The sequence below is a fragment of the Dermacentor albipictus genome, unplaced genomic scaffold, assembly GCF_038994185.2.
Source record: "Dermacentor albipictus isolate Rhodes 1998 colony unplaced genomic scaffold, USDA_Dalb.pri_finalv2 scaffold_14, whole genome shotgun sequence".
Taxonomy (NCBI): domain Eukaryota; kingdom Metazoa; phylum Arthropoda; class Arachnida; order Ixodida; family Ixodidae; genus Dermacentor; species Dermacentor albipictus.
In genome coordinates, this window is record NW_027225568.1 from 9,936,013 (window position 1) to 9,961,421 (window position 25,409).

At 48.1% G+C, this 25,409-nt stretch overlaps 1 protein-coding gene across 1 annotated transcript in view; it reads left to right on the forward strand.

Annotated features, from left to right (window-relative positions):
- The window catches only part of LOC135913486 (uncharacterized), a 175,327-nt gene that overhangs the window by 65,327 nt on the left and 84,591 nt on the right, over positions 1-25,409 (forward strand). Inside the window, exons 9-13 of the mRNA XM_065446053.1 lie at positions 448-612; positions 2,926-3,112; positions 4,312-4,448; positions 10,178-10,298; positions 14,201-14,365. Of these exons, the coding sequence (XP_065302125.1) occupies positions 448-612; positions 2,926-3,112; positions 4,312-4,448; positions 10,178-10,298; positions 14,201-14,365 (775 nt within the window). The remainder of the gene's footprint in view (positions 1-447; positions 613-2,925; positions 3,113-4,311; positions 4,449-10,177; positions 10,299-14,200; positions 14,366-25,409) is intronic.

The window sequence follows — 25,409 nt, forward strand, 5'->3', positions numbered from 1 at the left end:
ACAATTCGCAACCTCCAATATTATAAAAGAATATTAGCGATATTCAGATAATTTGCCAATTATGTACTTATTTCTCGTACAGAGCCAATTATGTACTTATTTCTCATACAGATAACGTCTGCCTCTTATAATAGTAACGCTGAATTGAGGAATAGAAGTCCGCTATGTCTGCTAATTCTGTTAATAATAAATAAAAACCATTTTATACTACATCCCTCGGAAATTCATTGATAGCTTATTATTAAAATGTGTACGTGATGCATGTTTCTCCAATCTAAAGGGGGGGGGGGGCTAACTAATGTCTACAATATCGTGCATCTGATATCCGTTTTGTTTCTGGATTGACGGTGTATTGCGAACTCGGTGTTTCAGTGGTGTTTTTTTAAACGTTTACACCGTTTCTCGCAAAAAAGAAAGGCTACCCGCGCGTTCTCGCTCAACCCGCAGGCCTTCTCACAGTCCCTGGGCTTCCTCACCGTTCAGCGCCACCACACGAGCATCGAGCCAGACATAAAGAACACGATCACTCGCCGCTCCGGCGGCGATGTCTTGCGCTACGAGTACGTGTTCAGCGACGGCATCGGCCGCATCTCGCCCATCCTGCTGCGGAAGGTATACACGGGCCCCGCATTACCCGCCGGTGTGGCAAATGGCGCTGCGCGGTTGAGCACAAGGTCGCGGGTTGGACTCCACCGCGGCGGCGGCGTTCCGATGCGGGGCAGAATGTAAAATACTCTCGTATGACATGCTTGGGGTGCGCGTTAAACAATGAAACCAAGGTGGTGAAGATTAATCCGGAGGCACCCCCCCCAACTACCCCTACCCCAGCCACTAAGGCGCGCCTCATGTTCTGATCATGGTTTATTATAGCACGTAATACTCAATAATTTTGTTTACCGAGCTCTGGCTGAAAAATATAGAGACCCCTCACCTATAGTGTGGCCGTACCAACAAGCCGTACGTTTACGTAACGCGATGATAATCTTGTGTCCGGCATGTATTTAGGTACTTGGCTGCAATGGTAAACGGCAATGGAAGAGAGCCTCTACTGCGGGCTGAAGTACTTTACCTTGTCTCACCACCACCACGCCACATTTCATTTGCTTCAATGATTTTACAGAAACGCTCTGGAAAAAGTTATGCTCATGTAGAAAGCTTCTATATAACACGGTTACGTTCTTCAGCTGTGAGGAGCGAGTAAATTTAAGACATTGCAGTGGACATACCTTTTCTTGAGGCCGCTTTATACGAGCGATGACAGATGCTGCTTATAATAACTGGTGAATGAATTATCACCTGTCACTGATTAGCTTTAAAAATAATTACTTAATCCCACTCACTAAAGTTATCGACCGGTCAGTGCTCAAGGCGCGTGTAGTTAATATATAAAGACACGCAGCCGGTGAAAACTACTCCGGTTTCGTAATTACTGTACGTGCCTTGAGCACTGATCCGTCGATAGCTTCAGTGAGTGGGCTTAAGTAATTATTTTTAAAACTAATCAGCGACGTGTGATAATCAATTCATTCACCAGTGATTATAAACAGTGTCCGTCATCGCTCGTATAAAGCGGCCTCAAGAAAAGATCCACTGCAATGTCTTAAAACGCGTGACTCCTCACAGTTGAAGAACGTAGTCCAAGTACGTTTCACGCGTGAGAGTCGACCATATATGAGTATTTAGATATCAGGAGTGTATTGCCGAGCAGCGGCCGTTTCATACAATGGAATGCGAGACAGACAACACATTTTATCCCCACATGCGCTGGTGCTTTTTACCACGATTGCGGCGGGAGACAGCCATGTCTCTTTTCTCTTGACCACTGAGATGCTGTTTTAGCTCGCAGGTTTTAACTTCACATGGAAACCCTTTTGTCTAAGCAGATACATCCACGCACGCGCTGCAGATAGAAATGCGAATCTCATCCTCAACACGTTTACTGCTATTCAGTGAACCGGGGAGCACCAATTTCCCATGCTTTGAAATGGCCGATGTGCTTCATTACCGCGGAAACAATAGCGCAAACTTGAGACATGGACAGAGGAGGCAAGCCATGTACCACCAAATCCCAAGCTGATCTCGTGAACTTCATTATCTGATGCATTCAAAGCGAAATTTGTCAGATGTTTTCTTTAGATCGGGCAGATTTCCTTTTTAAAAATCGCGTGAAGCATGTGGCACTATAAGGCATGTTCATGGTGGAACATATTTAGATGATATTTTCACGACAAATCATATGCCCATGCAGCTAACTTAAAAATTAACTTATTACGTTTGTAATGTTCCTTAATTACTTACTTTTGCGCAGTTGCTTCCAATCGCTGAATCGAAGTTGAACAGTATTGTACTCATGTCGCGTAGCAAAAATCTCGAGACTAGCACCGATTTCAAGATATTCTTCCCAAGAATCTGTTAAATATTCATGGACCTTCCAGTTGAGATCACTCCAAACTGCTTTAGGGGTGAGTTTGGGAATGTGTAAGCTGGAACGCAAATGTATTTTAAGTATGTCTTAAGCACGGATACCTCGCAAGTGGTGCTGGTCTCGGGATTTTCGCTAAGCTGACGTGATTGTGCTTTACGGTTGGGCTGCGATTTCTCAGTTGCGACTGCAGGAATCTTTCTAATCGGCTGCCTGGGCATTGCAATTGCTCATGCAGGTAATTTCAGCTTTTTCCACAAATCCTGTAAAGGCTGAATGGCGCTCTCCGTCACAGGCAAAATTTAAGAAACCTGTTTGAACTAAAAAAAGTAGGGAGGTGGTATGTACGCCATATAGGACGCCCTTGAGTTTTCCAATGAGCGCAAGTAGGACGTCACGCGCTTCAGGCTGCGCATCTCAAAGTAGGAGTCGAGCAGCGCACCGTGCCATAGCGCGTCGAGTAGCACGACTTTTCGCCGTCGATGATACGCGCCGACTTGCAGGTGCACCGCGCCCTTGAGCTGGAAGACGGCGAGGAACCGTGCGCCGTGCAGATTCGTTACGGTGGCTGCAAGGGAATGCTTCTGCTTGACCCGACTCTGGCCGGACGCCGGATCATCTTTCGTCAGAGCATGTGCAAGTTCCACTCAGACCACGAAGACTTGTACATCCTGAAGACCAGCAAGCCGCGTGAGTTGTTTCAGCGCGTCGATTCCCCTGCGTGTGTCTTGTCGCTTAGCTGTTAGGTCAGGGATTATGTTCGCCTTACGGTCAGATGCAGACTTGATATAAGGAAAACGTTACTTCAATGTCATGTGGTACACTACAACTTGGCGCGCGTGCTCATTGTCACTTGATCTGTCGGCAAAGGTTGGCGTTCGGCCTTGTTGGTGTGGCATAGAATCAGGTGTCAATCAAGTTCTCCTTATCAGCATTGGGTCATTTCAAATTTGTAAGCGCAAATCTATATAAACGGCTGGTAGCTGAAATAGTTACTATATGAACACAACGATATACTTATGTATTGTGTTTGCATGATCGATTTTTTTAGTGCGTGGCCGGCCGTATAGTCCTGTGGTTATGGCGTTGCGCTGCGGTCGAGGTCTCGAGGTCGCCGGTTAGATCCTGGCGACGGCTGCCACATTCCGATGGGCGCGGAATGCAAAAGCGCTCGTGTACCGTTCACTATAGGTGGACAGCAAAAGTCTCGGGTGGTCGTAATTAATCCGGAGTCTCCCCTCTACGGCGTGTACCCTCCAGAACAAGATCTTGCTTTCTGTACGTAAAACACCAGATTTTTAAAGGTCATTTTTACGTGTGCCTAAATGTGATTATTAAAGGGCTATATTTCTTGCTTATCAGCCGTTTTCGCATTAAATACGCATACATTGGGAACTGCCACTGCTCTCTATATAGATTTAACCATTTCAACAAGTTTATTGACACAGCTCGTATATGGCCGGGGTGGTTTCGTCGTTTCAACAAACGACGTCTGAATACCTGTACACATATGACGTGTTCGCCATAAGTCCTTTTTTATACTAATAAGAAATGTCCATGACCTTGTGCAAAGTGTAGGGGCTACGTTGCCTGCGACCGCAGCTGAATACAGGCTCTTTTTTATCATCCAGCTATCTGGTGTCTCGAGATCGCCGCGGCAACCACGGCGATCCCGACAGACTGTACATATTCTATATGGATGGAGGTAACAGGAAGTAAAATTCGAAATAATGAATGGCGGGCGCATATAGACAACGTGCTGAAACGTGTCGCGCAGCCGAGGCACGTTATAGTGCGTATTTGACGCTGCAAAACTCGCTTGAGAGAAGGCGGGTGGTTGCGGATCGGCGAGTGAGAGCAGCTTCGGTGCTTGTGTGATGTTTTCTCAGGTGTGCTGTACCTGAACCGCCCGATGATCACCATCCTGGAACAGAGCGGCATCAAGTCGAAGACGTTCCTCACACTGCAAAACCGCATCCTGGACTCGTTCATCGACAGCATGCTGGACCCTCACGAAGCCGCGCAGGTAACATCGACCTTGCGCCCTTCTTAATTGCGTTAACAATTCAAGCGCCCATTCTGCGTTCCAGTTTCATCGATTCACACTGAGCATTGCATCGAACGTGGTTGGCGTTCACAAAACTGTCACGTACGCTTCAATTGTGCGCAAGATGAAACCCTAGCCAATCCGGATGCCGGGCATGTCATTACAGAAGGCGGACGACCAAAGGCAAAATAGCACTTACGGATGAAAAGCTTTGCGAATAATACGGGTCCATGTCGGCAAAGGTTCAAGCACTGGATTGAGCAAGCGATGGAAACAAGGCCGGGTTGTGGCTGATCAGATATGTTCTTCATAGGAACGTTTGTCATGTACTATTTAGCGTAGTTGTCGATAGAACACTTCGGTTTTCGGCAGTGAAAGCAGGACTAAGGAGACAAAAAAAAGCTGTTGCCATTTCTGGACTCATCATATAAACAGCGCAGCCTATTTATGTGTGGCGAAAGCTGTGTTGACTGCGCTAGCAGTGGCTCTCCCTCTACTATGGACAATGGCACCTCTCAATTGTTTACGCTCCATACATGCCCCACAATGGCGCTTCTGTACGTCAACAGACACGGACTCATCATCATCATCATCATCAGCCTGGTTACGCCCACTGCAGGGCAAAGGCCTCTCCCATATTTCTCCAACAACACCGGTCATGTACTAATTGTGGCCATGCCATCCCTGCAAACTTCTTAATCTCATCCGCCCACCTAACTTTCTGCGGCCCCCTGCTACGCTTCCCTTCCCTTGGGATCCAGTGCGTAACCCTTAATGACCATCGGTTATATTCCCTCCTCATTACATGTCCTACCCATGCCCATTTCTTTTTCTTGATTTCAACTAAGATGTCATTAACTCGCGTTTGTTCCCTCACCCAATCTGCTCTTTTCTTATCCCTTAACGTTACACCTATCATTCTTCTTTCCATAGCTCGTTGCGTCGTCCTCAATTTGAGTAGAACTCTTTTCGTAAGCCTCCAGGTTTCTGCCCCGTAGGTGAGTACTGGTAAGACACAGCTATTATGTACTTTTCTCTTGAGGGATAATGGCAACCTGCTGTTCATGATCTGAGAATGCCTGCCAAATGCACCCCAGCCCATTCTTATTCTCCTGATTATTTCCGTCTCATGATCCGGATCCGCCGTCACTACCTGCCCGAAGTAGGTGTATTCCCTAACGACTTCCAGTGCCTCGCTGCCTATTGTAAATTGCTGTTCTCTTCCGAGACTGTTAAACATTACTTTAGTTTTCTGCAGATTAATTTTTAGACCCACTCTTCTGCTTTGCCTCTCCAGGTCAGTGAGCATGCATTGCAATTGGTCCCCTGAGTTACTAAGCAAGGCAATATCATCAGCGAATCGCAAGTTACTGAGGTATTCTCCATTAACGTTTATCCCCAATTCTTCCCAATCCAGGTCTCTGAATACCTCCTGTAAACATGCTGTGAATAACATTGGAGAGATCGTATCTCCCGGCCTGACGCCTTTCTTTATTGGGATTTTGTTGCTTGCTTTATGGAGGACTACGGTGGCTGTGGAGCCGCTATAGATATCTTTCAGTATTTTTACATACGGCTCGTCTACACCCTGATTCCGCAATGCCTTCAAGACTGCTGAGGTTTCGACTCAATCAAACGCTTTCTCGTAATCAATGAAAGCTATATATAAGGGTTGGTTATATTCCGCACATTTCTCTATCACCTTATTGATAGTGTGAAAATGGTCTATTGTTGACTAGCCTTTACGGAATCCTGGCTGCTACTTTGGTTGACAGAAGTCTAAGGTGTTTCTGATTTTATTTGCGATTACCTTAGTAAATAGACTGTAGGCAACGGACAGTAAGCTGATCGGTCTATAATTTTTCAAGTCTTTGGCGTCCTGTTTCTTATGGATTAGGATTATGTTAGCGTTCTTCCAAGATTCTGGTACGCTCGAGGTCATGAGGCATTGCGTATACAGGGTGGCCACTTTCTCTAGAACAATCTGCCCGCCATCCTTCACCAAATCTCCTGTTACCTGATCCTCCCCAGCTGCCTTCCCCCTTTGCATATCTCCCAAGGCTTTCTTTACTTCTTCCGGCGTTACCTTTGTGATTTCGAATTTTTCTAGACTATTTTCCCTTCCATTATCGTCGTGGGTGCCACTGGTACTGTATAAATCTCTATAGAACTCCTCAGCCACTTGAACTATCTCATCCATATCAGTAATGATATTGCCGGCTTTGTCTCTTAAAGCACACATGTGATTCTTGCCAATTCCTAGTTTCTTCTTCACTGTTTTTAGGCTTCCTCCGTTCCTGAGGGCATGTTCAATTCTATCCATATTATACTTCCTTATGTCAGCTGTCTTACGCTTGTTGATTAACTTCGAAAGTTCTGCCAGTTCTATTCTAGCTGTAGGTTTAGAGGCTTTCATACATTGGCGTTTCTTGATCAGATCTTTCGTCTCCTGCGATAGTTTGCTGGTATCCTGCCTAATGGAGTTACCACCGACTTCCATTGCACACTCCTTAATGATGCCCACAAGATTATCGTTCATTGTTTCAACACTAAGGTCCTCTTCCTGAGTTAAAGCCGAATGCCTGTTCTGTAGCTTGATCTGGGATTCTTCTATTTTCCCTTTTACCGCTAACTCATTAATCGGCTTCTTATGTACTAGTTTCTTCCGTTCCCTCCTCAGGTCTAGGCTAATTCCAGTTCTTACTATCCTGTGGTCACTGCAGCGCACTTTGCCGAGCACGTCCACATCTTGTATGATGCCAGGGTTAGCGCAGAGTATGAAGTCTATTTCATTTCTAGTCTCACCGTTCGGGCTCCTCCACGTCCACTTTCGGCTATCGCGCTTGCGGAAGAAGGTATTCATTATCATCATCCTAATTATCCTCATTATCCTCAACGTTGGAAAGGAAGAAACGGAGAGAGGCCGTAGTGCAGGACTTCCCGAGTAATTTTGGCCACCTTTTAGTCTGCGTCCAGAGAGCTTGAAAATGTATACCACCTGCGTAAATATTTCCGCTAGAATGTAACCAGGGGTGCGATCGCGCAAACAGGGGTGCGATCGGAGATGGTTGTTCGGCGCGTTCGTTCGGTTACCGGCGCGCGCGATTGGCCTACTCCGCGCCGACGTCGCCAGCCGCGGGGCGCCGCCCCGTTTTTGGTGACGTCAAAATGACGACACGCTCCTGTCAATCATCCGCCCACCGAGCATTTCGTCCGAACGCGACGGGAGTTGAGAAGTTTGGAGCGATCATACGGCTTCGCATGGCGCGTCTGGTGGATTGGATTGGATCCAACAGGCGGCCTTTGCGGCTGCAGAATGGCACGTTTGCGAAACGCGTTTGAAGAAATGACAGAAAGTGAATTCCGGCGTCGTTTTTCTTTCTCAAAACAAATAATTCGTCGGTTGCACAGAGAAATCGACAACATCATCGGTGCCAGCGAGCCACTGGGATGTTGTCGCTGCCTCTTGAAAAGTGCGCCACTCTTCCCGTCGTTTTTTTTTTCTTTTTCCTTCTCGCTGTGCGCGACACCACCTAGGGACGACGCAAAGAACCTTGTAGTTATAAATTGCAGTAGTCACACGTACTACTATTTGAAAACGTGTTTGGGCTTGAGAAGAAAAATACATTTTTTTAGATAAAGATTTAATTCATTTGGAAGACGAGAAACATTTGGTTTTGTAGTATACTGCTTGCAAGCAGACGACAAACGACGGAAGTAAACTTCCGGGGAGGTCACCGCTTCCTGATTGGCTGCTCTCTCCGCCCCGCTGTAACAAATTTTGCATACTGCAACTTTGTGACGTTGCAGCAACTGAACAGAACGCGCAGCGAAGAAAATATCTCCGATCGCGCCCCAGCTCGCTTTTCCGTTCGTTCGGTCTGGCTGCTACGTCACAAAGTGGGCCGTCCGCAAGATTTGTGAGAACGGGAGGGAGAGCACAGCCAATAAACGAGCGAGCCCAGCCCCGGAAGTTTGCGTCACCAGTTTGGGCTTCGATCGGGGACAATATATTACGTGCAGAATGTTTGTGATGCTTTAATAATTAAACACGTAAATAAGAAAAAAACACTTTCTGTTGCAACATATAATCTGCGTCGGAAATGTGATGCGAGAGAAGAAAACTAATTTAAGCGGCATATATTTTGGTTTAGTCCGCTAGGTGGTATCGCACACGCCAAAACAAATTGGCAGGAGCGCGCAGTTCAATTGGCGATCATTGTTCATCGACTGCGAATCGTTATGTCGTCGCACAAAAATCTAAGACTTGACCCGCACGTGTCGCCGCACCAACGCGAACTGTTGGTCGCGTTCATAGAGGGCCATCCGTACCTTGTGCGGACATCGCGCGCGCTGACCCAAGAGCGTCCCGTCGACACAGGGCCGGTATTTTGTAGCGATGCGTTTTCCGATTCTATGCTTTTTCAGGCTTTTTGCGCTAAGCCAGTGGTCAGAGCGACGGTCTGCCCCCACTATCAACGGGATCAGGCCGCCGTGTGTGGTGGATGATAAGAATAGCATAGAATAAGGCACAAGGCATCGCTACAAAATAGCGGCCCAGGCCACTACACCGGGAATGCGGCCGCGATCCGTAAAGGCCGCCTTTGCACTAGGCTTGCCGGCCGTTGTCAACGGGAAGCTCACCCAACCCTGTTGCCGGCGCATCCCGGTTATTGTTTCCGCAACTGCGCGAATGGTCTCGCTCACGGAAGCCAGCCCTATGGATACAAATTCTTCGCTGCCAATGGATCTTTGGAAGCTCCCCGTCGCGAACGGAGAGCACAAAGCACCTTGCCTTGCGTCGTGATGCCACCGGTCCGAAGGCCACCCATAACGTATTCCAATTGCTCGCAGAACCACCGTACAGTGCTCTTCGAGAGCCTGAATTGCTCGCGGAACTCTTCCTCGGTAAGCTCGTCAAATGCGTCCCGAGAGATGCGTCGCCGAGGCTGCCCGAGAGACTCCAAAAGCGCGATAATAGGAGCTGTCATCGTGACTCGTGAGCGTCAAACCGCCGAACAATGAACGCGATTCTCTGAGCACAACGTGAAACGGCGAGCATTCTCGACAAATGAGGTCAGATCAAACAACATTAAAAAGAAGAACACTAGTTATATTTATCACAGCGCAGGCACAACATTTAATTTCACTGTGATCACAGTTGTTTTCAATAATTAACATCGCTAACGTTCTGCAGTGGCGGATCGCGCTTTAATCTAAAAAAACTGGACCCCCGGCAGGGCCAACCAAGCTCGGCGAGCGACGACATTACGAGCAGACGACAGGCGCATCGTCTGCTACTAGCGCTGCTATGGCAACGGCCATTCATTCTTCGAAACGAATGCCCTTGTCGACCGTTCCACGATAGCGGCCGATTTCACTCGGTTTTGGAATGATTGACAGGAGTGTGACGTAAGCGCATTTTGTGGTCCCGCCCCGGCGCAATTACGGCCGTGACGAAACGCGCGGGCGCCAACGAATCACGAGAGGGCAAGCGAGAGAACGGAAAAGCGAGCTGTTTGCGCGATCGCACCCCAGGCGTATCTTGAAGGCTTCCACAGAATAGCCCAGTCTTACTTTCCGAGAACTTAAGTAGTTTCAAACTTTATGAAAATTGCGTTTTATCTTTTCGCATTTATAGCATAGAAAAAGACAGCAAATGTCGACGCCACGTAAATATTTCATATCGGCAGAATTCACGCGCGCAGGTCCTGTGTACGTACTGTTCCATGCGGCTTCCGTACAAGGAGCTTGCGGGAGTCGGCATCGACCTCACTGTGGAGCCTTTCTTCCGCGCTTTGGTCCGCGCCGTCAACAAGAAGGTCCTGAGTGAGTGCACCATCGACAGTTGACGCAGCTGGCTGCTTCTTCATCTGCGCCGTATTAGTAGCTTGCCATGTACGAAACTATCCACTCGACCGAAGCTGATGCTGAGCAGTGGCTTGCTATAGGGACGCTAAAGGGAAACACAAATGTAGGTTCACTTATTAATCTAGTTGGTGAAAACGTAGCAGGAGGGGGGACCGCAAATAGGCACGCGTATACCCATGAACTTACACAGTAAGGAAAATAACACATTCCATGGTGCATTGGATGTGGAAACACTTTTTTGCACCCGTACATTTCTTGGTTTTGAAGAAATGGGTGTACTATTTACAAGAATACCCTTAGAGCACTCTTTAAATAATTTCAGAGTCCTAGAAGGGTGTTTTGTGCGAAACATACACCTTAAGAAATGTAGGCTGCTCGGCCACTTGAACATTTTAATCAAGAGCCGTATGGCCTTATTTCTTAGTGGTTCACACCAAGTCATTGTTTGAGCACGTCATATGGCGATAGATTATGGATGTAAAGCTGCTACTTCACGTATATGGCTGTGGTGTCGGCTAATAAACCAACTGAAAAGCATGGTCGTCAGCGTACCAGTTCGAAGCATAAGCGCTTTCTTTAGGTGATGTGGTAGTGTTGGCAGATTCGTCGAAAGGTAAGACTTCTGATTGCAATTTGTAGGTCTGCCGTTCGAGTCGTGGAGGAGTGGTGCTTGGTTGCTTCTCTTTTTTTTTTCTTTTTTACAAGCGTCTCGGAAAGCACTTCGGAATTACTTCGGTGGAAATTCTAAAGAACAGATGGTAGTGATAGCATAAAATATATCGCTGTAAAGAGAAAGCAGTTTGCATCACGCAATGACCTGAAAGGGGGCAATTAAGAGGAAATCACTCATTCGTTTTAGTGTATTAGTCCGCTCAAACATCATTTTCTATGGTAGTAAGGAGGCGAGTTACAGACACAAAAAAGAATCCTCAAGAGAGCGATTTTCCTTGAGTTTGTAGACAGAACAAGCGGTTGTACTGTTCTTACTTCATATTTGTACCTGTGTTAGTTTGCACCTTTCTTCTAATACCTAATAGAAACAAGAATTAGTTCACGTGGAAGTTATTTATTCAGAGAACTTTTGTTAAACATCGCGGTAGTACTAGTTTTCCAACTAACAGAAAGAAATCTAATTTCTTTATATTTCGCGCCGACACCTTGGCGATGGGATACGTTCAGCGTGAAGTCACTGAATTGAAAACTATTTTTTCCTGTTTGCACCTTGTAGCGCATTAGAAGTTCAAGAAACTTGCTTAAATACAGTTCTCGCGGCACATCCAGGATAGAACTCAATCCATGCTTATCGATAAAAAAACATTAATGAGGCTCCAGCAAACAGTGTCAAACACTGTGTCAGCTAGCACGTGTCAACTAGCTAGCAGTGTCAACTAGCACGTGACGTTAAGGCTTGCTGGTGCGGGAACTTCAACCCGGCATCGCAACCAGTCTTTAATATTTGCGTCTTTTTCTTGGCTTATACCAAGCCTCCAGTAAAGTTTGTCCTCACTTCTCCGTTGGGCCGTAAAGTTTCTCGGACGATGATCGGCAGTTGATCGAATGCAGGAGAGAAGCGATGGAGATCAGATGTACAAGAAATATTTATAGGTAAACTTTTCTATATACATGGCAGATATAACAAATGCATTACAACTTGAACATTTGAGAAACAAAGCCTCACTCTTCGACTGTTTGAATGACTGTAAGAGCCCAGACTCCGTTTAATGTTCATGGTACAGAGCCTCACGGATCTATTAGCAATTCTTATTTCAGCCCAGTCTCGTTTTGACGTACATGGTGCGGAGCCTCACCGATCTATCAGCAATCCTGATTTCAACCAAGTCTGAGGGACAATATATCGTCCACATTATTATAGCTCAAATATACAAAGAAAAAGGGCGGTAGGGCCGGTGGCCCGACCCACAGATTCAGTTGCCAATGAGAGTAAAACGTTTGTCAAGCGACAACCCAAAGGGATGGGCTTACTCTTAAAAGTAAACATATTGGAAAGCAAAACTTCCTAAGACACCGTTCACCTCTCATTTCTACGTAGTCAGTGACAGCCTCAACAAAAAAACGTCAGGCCCGTACAATTTATTGCTAAGCCATTTCAAACCCTGATGGCGTATCTAGGCCATCTCACCTCGATGGCATCTCTTCACCGCAAATATCTCTGAAGCTGGGGCTTCAACACTGCGTACCGCAGCTGCAATCAAGGCTTGTCCGTGTGGGAGATTTATGACCGTCCATGGCATCCGAACTTACTGTTTACAAGAGGAAGTTCTCCGAATGCGTGTTTACAAGACGGCGCCGTGCGAATGTGCTCCTCACATGCACACTGCATCTCTACAGCGCATACTGTGAGCTGTCATTCGACACCACGCGGGCCTTTCTCCGGACCCACAAACAAAGGCCGACGATTGCCTCCCCGCGTAGAATAATAGTCCCCCGGTCCGTACATGCAGCGCGTGGTCAATGTTGCTAGGCCTTTTTAAACCTCAGCGGCTTCTCCAGCCAGCAGGGAACAGGGAGCCGGCGCCACAACACTACGTACAGCAGTCCCATTCAAGGTCACATTCAGTCCCATCCAACTGAGTGCGCACAATACCGCCTTCCTCGAATCCGCACCAAGCCCCCCTGGCGCACTCCGTGACTCATCACCTGACACGCGGTCCTTCTGACCCATCATAATACAAACGGTTGTCCCTCGGACGTGGAGGGCCATGGCCCCCTCTCTATTTTTGTGACTTCGGGCTGGAGGACGAGAGATTGACTCGTTCCAGAGAAGACGAAGAAACGAAAAACTTTATGCAGTATTTACAGATAGTGTATGATAGCGTACATGTAGCTGTAACAGCGCATCAGACCGACTGGGCGGCTGAAGGCGACTACCTGTCTTCACAATGGCCCGGTTCTCCTTTAAATCCATTTTTCGATTCCTCGTCGGCAGGAACCAGGCGGTGCGGGTGCTGACGTCAGCCGCGTCGAATTCTTGATTCGCCGCGGAGAAGTGGGAGCTCCCGTCGCCTCGATGATAAGCACGCAGTATGGCACAACACTACACACAAAGCACGTGGGCGACTCGCGACGCGCAGGAAGCGCACGAAACAATCCATGCGGCCTTACACCTCCTCTCACGCTAAAAGAGTTTTTCGTTTTTTTTTTAATATTCTAGAAAGGTCCTTTGCTACTACATCTCAACCTAAAATTATCTCTAGTGTCCGTGTTTTATATCCGCTGGAGGATCTAAATTTTCAGGGTATACGCAGCATGAACTCATTTCTCGAAGTACTAGCTATTAGAGCGCTTAACTGTAGGCGTCTTTATCGATTCGCGCTATGCCTGCATTCGCGTTATGACCGTCGAGCGCTAACTAACTCTATTTTGCACTATGTTCTATGAAGAACGGAAGCTGGACAGTTATCCGCCTATCGCGCCTGTGCAGCGTGCACCAGATTACAACGCCACTGCACAGTATTAAAAGGAGCAATGATAGTGCACTATGCAAATGTAAGCATTTATATCGCGCTGCGTCCAGCGGCATGCACAGAAGCGTTGCGATCCAAGAAGAGCGTGAACACGCGTTCGCTTCATTCCATTGCAGTCTCGCCCGTGGCTTGTAGTGTGCATACAACTTGTGACCCTATTGTTTGCGTTTTTCTGTGAGGCACGTCCTGACGCTACGGACGGCGCCGCGAGGTTGCAAGCTTAACGTTTTCGCAATTGCCAATTGGAACAAGTGACTCACTGCATGCGACTCGTCGAACGACTCATGGTCGAAGCGACGCAAACTGCGTACAACTGTGTCCGCGCTGCCAGTGTGACATGCTGTTCCTTTTTCGCTCGACAATGTGCGCTCGCAGAGGAATTGAAGACCAGGGCCCGCATCCTGATCCCGCCAAGCTCTGGCCGCACCATGTTCGGCGTGCTGGACGAAACCGGCACACTGGAATACGGACAGGTGTTCGTGCAGTACTCGAATGACATGCTGCGATACAAGGTCAACGACCCCGCGACTATTCTTGAAGGTATACTGTCTTGCTAGCTGCATCGTGTTCGCTTGTATTTTGTCCTAAGAGTGTCGCAGTAAGTCAAAGGAATAAATTGTCGGTTGGTGTCTTGTTTTATCGTTTCTGGAAGAATGATGCGTACCGTTAACTAGCTAGCTTTTTCATTACATTCTATTAAAAAATTTGGAGGACGCTTAAGATACGCCTTTAAGAGTGGAGCGCGATAGAATTCAAAGATCACTGACTACTTCTCACGCTTCCCGGCAACTTCAGCGTACGTAACCGCAATGTTTACCAGGAAACTCCCGCGGCGAACGCTATGCACGAAGGCGGGCCACAGAACACCTATACAAACTTAGAGAAGGGAAACTGTACCTTCCACAGTGCTACGGAAATAAGCGTAGCGGTGGCGTCGTGAACTAAAGTATGTGACCACAGGTGGCGCTGTACAACAGGAAACGGAAACGGGGTTTGGACAGTATGGTCGCTTTACCAGGTGTTCTGTGGCTTTACTGGGTTTCTGACTGCTGCGCCTCGATCGTGCTCCCGCCAGTTTGGTTGCTGTGTGGCAAACGTAGCGCCTACGCGCAGCAGAATACATGTAGCGCTGAGTCATATCGAGTTGAGGCACACTCTGAACTGCACTCTGAACTGACTCTTAAGGGCATCCCGAGCGGTTTTTTGGTTATTACGCCGCCGTTACCCCGAGTTGTGCCGCCGCGCTCCAGCTTTTGCATTTCGTGTAGGGCTACTGACAGAATGCGGTTTCCAGGTGGCACGATGGCCTCGACTGGAATAAACGCACACGACACCAAAGACTGAGTAAGCCTGAAAATATTTTATTTGCATTTTACAAGTACAACAAAAAGCACACGTCCACGCATCCATCCCAACCCGCCGTGGTTGCTCAGTGGCTATGGTGTTGGGCTGCTGAGCACGAGGTCGCGGGATCCAATCCCGGCCACGGCGGCCGCATTTCGATGGGGGCGAAATGCGAAAACACCCGTGTACTTAGATTTAGGTGCACGTTAAAGAGCCCCAGTTGGTCGAAATTTCCGGAGTCCTCCACTACGGCGTGCCTCATAATCAGAAAGTGGTTTTGCCACGTAAAACCCCATAATTCAATTTTAATTTCCACGCATCCACACAAACGCGGTTACATAGTGAAGAAATGGTTCATTAATAAGGGTAGCACAAACGCACAAGAAAGAAGACCTAAGCTACAATACGTACGGTCGGCTGCTAAGTATAATAATTTCCCTGTCACCACGTGTCACTTCTATACAGCATCTTTACAGCTCTACCAGGCCGGGTAGTTTGGCGGAATGAACGCAACAGCTTACGGCCGTCAGCTGCCTCTTCCTTACGGGTGTCATAATTATCCTAATCTCCGCATCAACGTCGTGCATGTCCGCATACAGGTATCTGTATCTGAACCATATGTGCCAGCTTAATACATGTGTAGTGAAATTATGATAACCACTGCGTCTTATCAAACGTATTGGTTTTGCAAATGCGCATTACAGCTGACGGAACGACATACTGTAAGTGAAGCAGAAGATAACAAGGACAAAAGGAGGATACAACACTTGAAGAAGAAATGAAGAATTAGTAGGCGTACAGCAAACAAGCGATGACGGAGAACACAATGATGCATCGGGTGTTCTGTGACATCGGTTTGCGTACTTACGGTGTTATAGAGATCAACGGCATAAAAACGTACCTTCAAGCGTACTCCCTCAACCTCCGCCGCATTCATTATGATAATCAACGCCTAAACAAAACGAGGCACTATTTTTTGTGAAGAGTAGACCTCTGTACAGCAAGTCTATGTAATGACTCGCAGACGAAACCAGCATGCTTTCGAAAATGTTTTACCGCCGTAGTATTCGAACGCCAACGGCCAGGAAACACTTCGATACCAATAGGCTGTCGGTGGTTAATCAAGTACAAAAACCTTGACGCTATGACTAAAAAGCAGCTTCAACAATCAAATTAAAAAAAAATCAACAGCCTATTTGCCTGAGGTAAAAATACATCCTTAGACACCTCGATTGTTTATGTCAATGGTTTGTGTAAAGTAAAAAAATCAGCATGTTCAGCGCGCCTAGCAGAAAAAGCACGAATTAAAGTATGCGACCAAATTACAGTAGCTCCACTTGCGCGCTTACACTGAAACACGCCTCGATTGATTTTTCGCCCTCTGTGGCCATTTGTTGAACTTGAGAGTGTGCGGGGCCTGGGCGGGCTTTCTGGTAGAAACGTGGTCTTTTTCGTGGGCCGCGTTGCGGTGGAGCCCCTTAAACTACGTAAAGTAGCGCCACGCTTTGAAGAATGCCGGCTCCTCCTCACGCGCTCTGGCTTAGCCCGACGCCGCGTCGATATTGGCCTAATAGTATCACGTGGGCCCTTGCACCGTGCTTCAGCGCCGTTTTCGCTCGAGAAGCTCCTACGGAGTGGCGAAGATCCATGCGAGGAACACATGTTGGCGCTGTTGCTACGCTCGAGTGGTGTAAGCGGCGCCACGGTCGAGGAGGGAGCGTGAAAGAGAGGAGAAACGAGGAGGAGTGAAAGCGGAGGAGGTATTTGTCGCTACTTTACGAAGCTTTACGATGGATGGATGTTATGAGCGTCCCCTTTGGAACGGGGCGGTGGGTTGCGCCACCAAGCTCTTGCTATTATACTGCCTAATGCCCTACCTAGGTTAAACAATAAAAAAGGAGAAAAAATAACTATGAACTACTCCACCCAAATTTTCTGATCCCCCATTTGAAACTGTGCTTTTGTACGTCTCCGTTTTTTGTCGCTTCCGTACTTCCACCAATCCTCTAATCGCCTCTTACTAATGCCTATTGCGGACATGTTTACTTATCCACTGCTCTCGCTGAACCTAAGTGCTTGAAGAAGGCTAGTGGCGCCTAAATCGACCGCTGGGTAGACGTCGTCACATTGTAATAAAACATGCTCCATAGTCTCCCCAGCTTTACCGCAGCAAACACATGCTTCTTCTTTCGTCTTATATCTCGCTTTATAGGTGCGTGTTTTAAGGCATCCCGATCTCGCTTCGAAAAGTAATGAGCTTTCTTTTGAGTTATCATAAATGGTTTCTTTCCTGATTTCGTTTTTTCCTCTTAAGTAGTTACTCATGGCAGGTTTCGTTTCCATTGCCGCGACCCATGAGATTAATTCAGCCTCTCTGACTTCCCGCTTGAGCTTCTTTGTTGCTGTGTTGCCCACCCTACAGGCCCCATACTTGCTGGTAAGCTCCCTAATCCTTTTCCTCCACTGTGAATCAATGTTTTTCCTGTAGAGATACCTGAACACCCTCCCAGCCCACTTGCTTTCTTCCATATTCCTCAGCCGTTCTTCATACTCAGTTTTACTGCAAGCTTCCCTCACTTCAAAACTAGCCCAGCCCATATCACCCTGCACAGCTTCATTTGTAGTCTTCCCGTGAGCGCCCTATGCGAGGCGACCCACTGACCTTTGGTTCCCGTCGAGTCCTGATTGTACCCCTGATTTAAAGCAAACAACCGCTTTCCGAAAGTAAGTCCTGTAACCATTACACCTTTCCACATACCTCGGAGGATCTCGTACCTATTGTATCCCCATAGCGCGCTGTGCTTCATTGTGGCTCCATTTCTCTTCCCTTTCACTGTTATTGTTTTTTCCTGTGTTTCCATATATCTATTGCCTTCATTTATCCATATACCAAGATATTTATATTCTGTTGCCCGAGGTATTTTCTGGCCCTGTATCTCCACTGTCTGTTCAGTGTTTTCATTGAATACGATAACGCCTGATTTTCTAACACTAAATTTCAAACCTAAATTGTTGCCTTCCTGCACACAGATATTAGCCAGAGATTGCCAATCACTTTGCTTGTTAGCTATCAACACAATGTCGTCCCCATAAAAAAATCCTGGGAGTTGGTGCGCTACTACTGTACCCGCCTGTTTGTATGAGATATTAAACCCGATATTACTTCCTTCTAGCGCCCTCTCCATCCTCACCATGTACATCATAAACAGCAGCGGAAATAAAGGGCACCCCCTGCCTCAGTCCCTTGTTGATATGAACTTTCTCCTCGCTCCTCATCCCTTCCCATTCAACGCAAATGGTATTCGCTAAGTAAATATCTCTCAAAAACTGCAGACAATCGTTACCTAAGCCTTCCCCTTCCAGAATATCCCACAAAATGTAGCGTCTATGTCTACAATGCGGCGGAGGCGGGCGCCATCTGGATGTGTTTCAAGGAAGCGGGCGCGTCGCTACGTGGAATACCGAGATATTCACGTGCCGGCGGGCACAAGTGGCGGGCGCCGTCGGCAGTCTATGAATTGCAGAAACGCTGGTAAAGGGTTTTAGTTTTCGCGTAACATAATTATGTTTTCTGGTATATTCTAATTACAATCAGAGAGCTATCATATCTGTAGGTTCTGTGTGAGTCGTAGATTACGATTTTTTGGAGGCCCTAGGTATGGGTGGTTCGAAAACCTTTTTGCCGAAACGGTGTCCGACGCGGACACTGGATTTGCTGGGACACGGGCTCCTTCGTGAGTTTGAGTTCGTGAGACAGCTGATTCCTTCCACGTAGTCTCCTGCCGAAATGTCTGGATACGGCGTGGGTTCTTGAAGGTTCCGACCAGGTGTCCATCCATTCGGTGAGCTGCCCTCGTGGTTTTTTGCTGTGTTTTGCGTTTAGGTGAGGTATTTAGCTTTTGCACTTGTGTAGTATTAGCTTCACTTCGGCTAGGCGCCGGTGCCACGTGGCTTCCCCCGCGATGGTGGCCCCTTCGCGGCTTTGTCCGCTGAAATTTTTCAGTCGTGTTTCGAAAGGCGCGACAGATGACGTCTGCAAGGCGCTTATGCAGTGCTTATCGCTGGCCGACTTGAAGTCTGTTGAGCATTTCGGTGCGGGAAATTTCGAGGTGACTTTCAAGAGTAAGGTCGCGGTTGATCGCTTCTTAGCTGATACCGCATTCAATGTTCGCGATGTTGAGATTCGTTTCAAGTGTCGAGGTGTGCGTGCGAAGATTGTTAGGATTCTTGGATACCCCGCGGATCTTCCAGACCAAGCTCTTGTCACCGAGCTGGAGGTCTTTGGCAGGATCCGCGGGATATCCGAAGAGTACGTGCCTGGGTTCTTTGGCATTGATACTGGAAAACGGCGCATTCGGATGGAGGTGGTGCGGCCCGTTCCTAACCTTCTTTGAGTAGAAGAGCGTGTCGTGCAGTTTGAGTTTGAGTGAGTGTTCGGTTGTGCCGTACATGTAACCTGGAAGGTCACCACGCGGCCGTGTGCGACACACTGAAGTGCGCGCGCTGCGAGCACGACGGTCTGCGTGGTCTCCTCCAACGCGAGGTTTTGGCGTGTACAGTCCCCACCTACTTGTCAGTAAGCACACGGCCAGAACAGCAGGGATATGCAGCAGAGGAGGCGGTTGCTTCGCCGGTAGCTAGCACAACAACTGAGTTGGAGAACGAGAATAGTCGGGCTTTTTGGAGTGTGGTAGACGCCGCCGCGGGCAGCGATGACTCTGGGGCTGTGTTGCCAGGTGGGACGAGGCGGCGTAGCCCAATGCTAGCGAAGTTGTAGCGCGAATGTAGCCAAACACAAAAAAGCTGCAAAAGAAGATCTGTAGCCAAATACAGCCAGTTTTATTTGCACACATATTTTCGCATTTGTCTTTGGCAATCCTTTTTTTTTTGCACAACCCGTCGTAACAAGATGTCCGGGTCGCCGTGATGGTCGACCCTTGACATTCACAACATCTACATGACGCTTGCACACAGAACACTTTCTGGTTGGCCCCGGAAACACTGAAGTTCCAGCGAATCGCTGCAGAGGGTGAAACAAATCGACCGTGGCGCTGCCAACAAAACAACTATAGTACCTCCACTCCACAGTCCTGCCCTCGTGAGCGCACGATTCCCCGCCAGACACCCCGTACTAAACTTTCTCTAAACCACTAAACTTTCTCTCAAGCCTATCGCAGTGCTTTTATTATATAACATATAGTACTCAATTATTATGTTTACTAATATACAGTAATATTAACTACGAACTCTGCTTTTTAGCTGTCGTGAACGCAAAGTAATATTCAGCATCGTGCACCTAGGTAAACCAGGGGTAGTTACATACGCTTCCGCCGCTTATTTTTGAATCAGGGTGAAAGCTACAGTATCCGTTTTCTGGGCTTGCATTGTTTTTATTGACCTTACATTACGGAAGTGTTAAGTCTGGTCAGAAAGCGGTGATCTGGCTGGAATTTTTCGCAGCATCCAAACGTGCAAGATGATTTCTAATGTTCCCATTGCCAGTCTATTTCTGTGATCGGTCCTAGTCAAGGAGACAAGGTTAAAACCCACTCTACAGCAGCATTCCACACAGCCAAGCGCAAAGGAGTGAAAAAACTGATTTCGACAAGTTTGGAACGAGAGGCTCTCCAACCGTGTTTTTATTTTCTCAATGGTACACCAAAATTCCATCTTTTAGACTCTCCGTGCGGCCGTGCGCTGAGACAGACGAAGATGAGGGAGTTAATAGGAAGTTGTGAAGGAGGGCGAGAGTAGCGTAGTTGCGAGTGCGGGTGGGAAAAAAGCGGATTTGCTTTGGCACCCGCATGATGAATGGCTATAATTACCTAGGGTGCCTCGATGCCACGCTTCTCCGTGGGAGACGGCGCTGACATCGAGGCACCCTATTGCCACAGAAGCGGCGAGTTGCCGAGGCTGGCTTTAAGCGCATCAAAGATCGAAGCCACCGGCTCAGACAACGGGGCAGCGAGGGGAGGGCAGGGTGGCATTTCGCGCACGCACACACGCACAGCTACGCTGCCGGCTCAGCCAGCTAAAACACAGCCTTCGAGATTTGCTTTTGGTAGGTGAGAGCCACCTGTCGAGCGTGGATAAGGGCGCCTTTTATAGCCCAAACAAAGCCAAGTCACACATATTCAGCAGCCGAAATATAGCCACATAGCCAACTCGTACAAGTCGAGGTCAAAATTTTTTTTCTGTAGTCCGATGCGGCTATATTTAGCCAAACTCGTTAACACTGTTCTGGGGATTCTGACGCGTACACTCTCCTTTCAGACGGGGCAACGTGGAGAGTGACGATGACTTCGAGTGCATCCTCGTCTTGTTTCCGAAGGTGGAGCTAGGAAGTCGAATATGATTCGACTCTTCACGAATGCATCCGCCATCCGCAAGGCGTTTTTGCATCGCAGCTCCTCGCGTTTGTTGGAAATTCGGCCGACCATGCGGCCCACCTAGTCCCCCACCTTACGAAGTTTGGCCACGGTAGTGTCCGACCGTCTATGTTGACGAATGCAAAGCCTCAGTACCCGGAATTCTGTGTGTTCAGGGATTGGTCCTGTCTCCAGAGAGAGCTCAATTCTGGCCGTATACTTTGGTGAAGGGCATATGTGTACAAATTCAGATTTTTGAGGGAAGCATTTCAGGCCACAGTGGCCATCGCATGCTGCACACCAGCGACAGCACCCAATGGGGCCAGCAGGTGCATCATAGCCAGATTGAATGGTAGAAAAGGTAGAAGAGACAGCACTGCACCCTGTGGTGTTCCTCTGGTTTCAAGTCGGAACGGGCCGTGATCAGTGTCCTGCATCTTAATGTAGGGCTCAGGATCTGTCAAAAATTGCCGAATAAATCAGAAAGCGATGTGTCCGCAGCTGGTTTATGAAACATAAAAAAATTTAATTATGGGGTTTCATGCGCCAAAACCACTTTCTGATTATGAGGCACGCCGTACCACCTGGGGTTCTTTAACGTGCACCTAAATCTAAGTACACGGGTGTCTTCGCCCCCATCGAAATGCGGCAGCCGTGGCAGGGTTTCGATCACGCGACCTCGTGCTCAGCAGCCCAACACCATAGCCACTGAGCAACCACGACGTGTGGTTAATGAAAGGTGAGTGCATAGTACCTCGTGAGTAATGTTGTCGAAGGCCCATTCAAGTATAAGGCGAGTACGGCCACAGCTTTGTGGAGGCATTCGACCGGGTGAAGGATGCCTCGATTAAGTTGTAACAAAACATCCTGTGCAGACATATGTGGGCGAAATCTGAACATGGAGTCTGCGAAGGTGTGTTGATTTTCTATGTACTCGGACAATGTGTCACGCACCATCGTCTCCATTAGTTTGCCCACACACGAGGTGAGAGAGATGGGGCGAAGGTTGTCCGTGTTGATGGCCTTGGCAGCTTTGACATTAAAAGTGACCAGAGCGGTCTTCCAATCGTTGGTGAGTGGCATGTCCCCGAGCCAGATTGAATTGATGTAATCCAATGAGGACTGGTAGACCAGGTCGGGTAGGTTAGCGAGCGATTTGGCTGTAATCTTATCCCGACCAGGGGCTGTGCCATGTTTCATTTTCGCAAGGGCCGCCTGCAGATTGTGGAGCTGGAACGGCTGGTCCAGCTCAGCATTCTCCGAACCTGCATAAGAGTAGGTCGGTACGCGGGGGTCCTGGGTAGTGCACAAGTATTGATGCCCTAACTTGTGCGCTAGCTGAGTCGTGTTACCGTGAAAGCTGTGTATGACACGTTATAGAGGTTTCTGAGTTTCTGTGCGTGTCTGTGTTGGGTCGATAAGGGCGCGGAAGAGCCGCCAGGTGTTACTGCTGGACAACTGCAGCGGCGCCGTGTTTCAACGATCCACCCAGTTGGCGTCTGTGAGCTGGGCCGCACGCTAGGCCGCCTGCTGGGTGGTGGTGGTAGAAACATTTTATTCAAGAATTTATTAAGAGAGTTGCTTGCTGTGCACCTGAGTGGGAGCTCCTAGTCCGGGACGCTGTTGGAGATCGCCGCTGCCAGGGCGCACACCACCAAGGGACGTTGAGCTTTCAAGGTAGAGCGGTCGAGCAGGTACTCCTCCCAAGCCTCTCTAGTAGGGATGGGGTAAGGGGATGAGAAGGAGAGTGGAGTGGCAGGGCACGAAGCCACAACGTGAAAGGTATCGGCAAGGACCTGCCAAGTCAGGCACGTGCCTGATATTAACGGCATGAAGTGTCGGGCGACCGCCGGACTAAGGAAAGTATTGGTCCGAAGGCGGCGTACGAGTCATTCGTCCGCTTTCGCCAAACGGCGTGCAGGGTCAAGGTAGAGGCGGCGCAAATTGCGGTAATAATCCAGAATATCGCTGTAGCGTGTGAGGCTCAAGTTGCCAGGATCCGACTCATGACATGGAGGGGCAGCGGCCCGGAGGGAAGAAGTGCAGGCAGCGGCATTCGCCTACTCGAAGCGAGGAAGACCTGTGTGGCCCGGGGTCTAGACTATTCTGATGGAGGGAGGGTTGAAGCGCCAGGAGGCGGCCCGAAAGAGACTAGCCGCCAGCGGGGCGATAGAACCTTGGATGTATCGAGAACAGGCAGAGCGCGTATCTGTCAAGATATGGGATTGGTGGGGTGGGAGGCGGGCAAAGTGATGGCAACCTCCTCTGCATAAGTTAGTGACGGCTCTTGAAGGAGAGTCCATCGACGTGGTGACCCTCGGTGATCACAGCCGCCATGAAGTGACCTGAGGGTGAAGGGCCCGAGACGGCTTCGTAGAATACGCCGGGGCGATCGGAGTGGCGCGCCTGAAGGGCAGTGGCACGCGCCTGCCTGCGACCGGGTATTGTTCGGGATTCATGTTGCGGGGAAATGGCTTCACCCATAGCTTCTGGCGCCAGAGTTCCGGTATAGGGGAGGGAGGAACTGGGTTAGAGAGTGTGTTGAGGCCAAGTCTGTGTAGCAGGCGGTGTCCGCAAGGCATCTGCGACAGACGAGTGAGTTGATTGACAAGATGAGCTTCCCGCAGCTCCGCGAAGGAGTTGTGCACCCCCAGAGCAACAAAGCGGCGATTGTAAGTAGCGATGGGGAGGTAAAGTGCGCGCTTGTACACGGAGCGCAGAATATCCCCGAACGCATAATAAACACGAGGTTAAAAAAATTTTTAAATGCTCATAATATATGATGTAAACAACAATGTGGATTTCAGGCTGGAAAATCAACGGAGACAGCACTGGTATTCATAAAGGACCGTATTTTGGAAAACTTTGAACAAAAACTATATACACTGGGTATTTTTCTTGACATCCGAAAAGCCTTTGATTCTATTAAACATGAAATTCTGATGGAAAAACCGGGAAAGTATGGTATCAGAGGAATAGAACATGAGCTGATAGAGAGTTATCTCAAAGGAAGAAAACATTACACTAGTATGAATGAATTTCTGTCAGATATAGGAATAATTAAGTACGGTGTGCCGCAAGGATCTATTCTTGGGCCTTTGTTATTTGTTTTATGCATCAATGACCTCGTTAACATCCCCCTGGCACCTGATATTATCCTTTACGCGGATGACACTAATGTCTTCTTTTCTGGTTCAAATCTAGCCTCACTTGAACAACATGCAAATCACTGGCTGAGTCAGCTACAGATCGGGTTAAACAACAATGAACTTGACTTAGATATCAAGAAAACACAATATATTATTTTCCGCCCCAAAAACAAGCCCTTGAATCATCACGTCCAACTACAGATCTATAATACCAATCTATTGCCAACAAATTCTTGCCGCTTCCTGGGCGTCTGTTTCAAATATGACTTAACATGGACTGATCACGTGGCTCAGGTTCGTTTGAAAGCATCTAGGTCCATCGGTTTGTTGCAACGCGTAAAATATCTTTTACCTCTGCGCTTGAGAAAGCAGATTTATTTTTCCGTAGTCCACTCCTACTTTATGTACTGTCAGCTAGTTTGGGGTACATGTAACAAATCAGATTCAGGCCGCCTTTTCTCGCTTCAGTTCAGGGCGTTCACCTGTTATCAAAGAATCCCTGTACGACGCAGTTAAGGTACTGCCGTACTATCAACCTTACAGCTTCTCATTGGCTGTACTTATTTTTCATTACATTAAGGAAGATTTTACATCCTTCCGCACTACGTACTTAAAGAGGAACCTTACCCATAACTTGCGCACTGTATCTATGGTTTGGTCGAAGTCACGCACAAATTATGGTACTCAGAACATAGACAACCAAATAGTTACACTATGTAACGC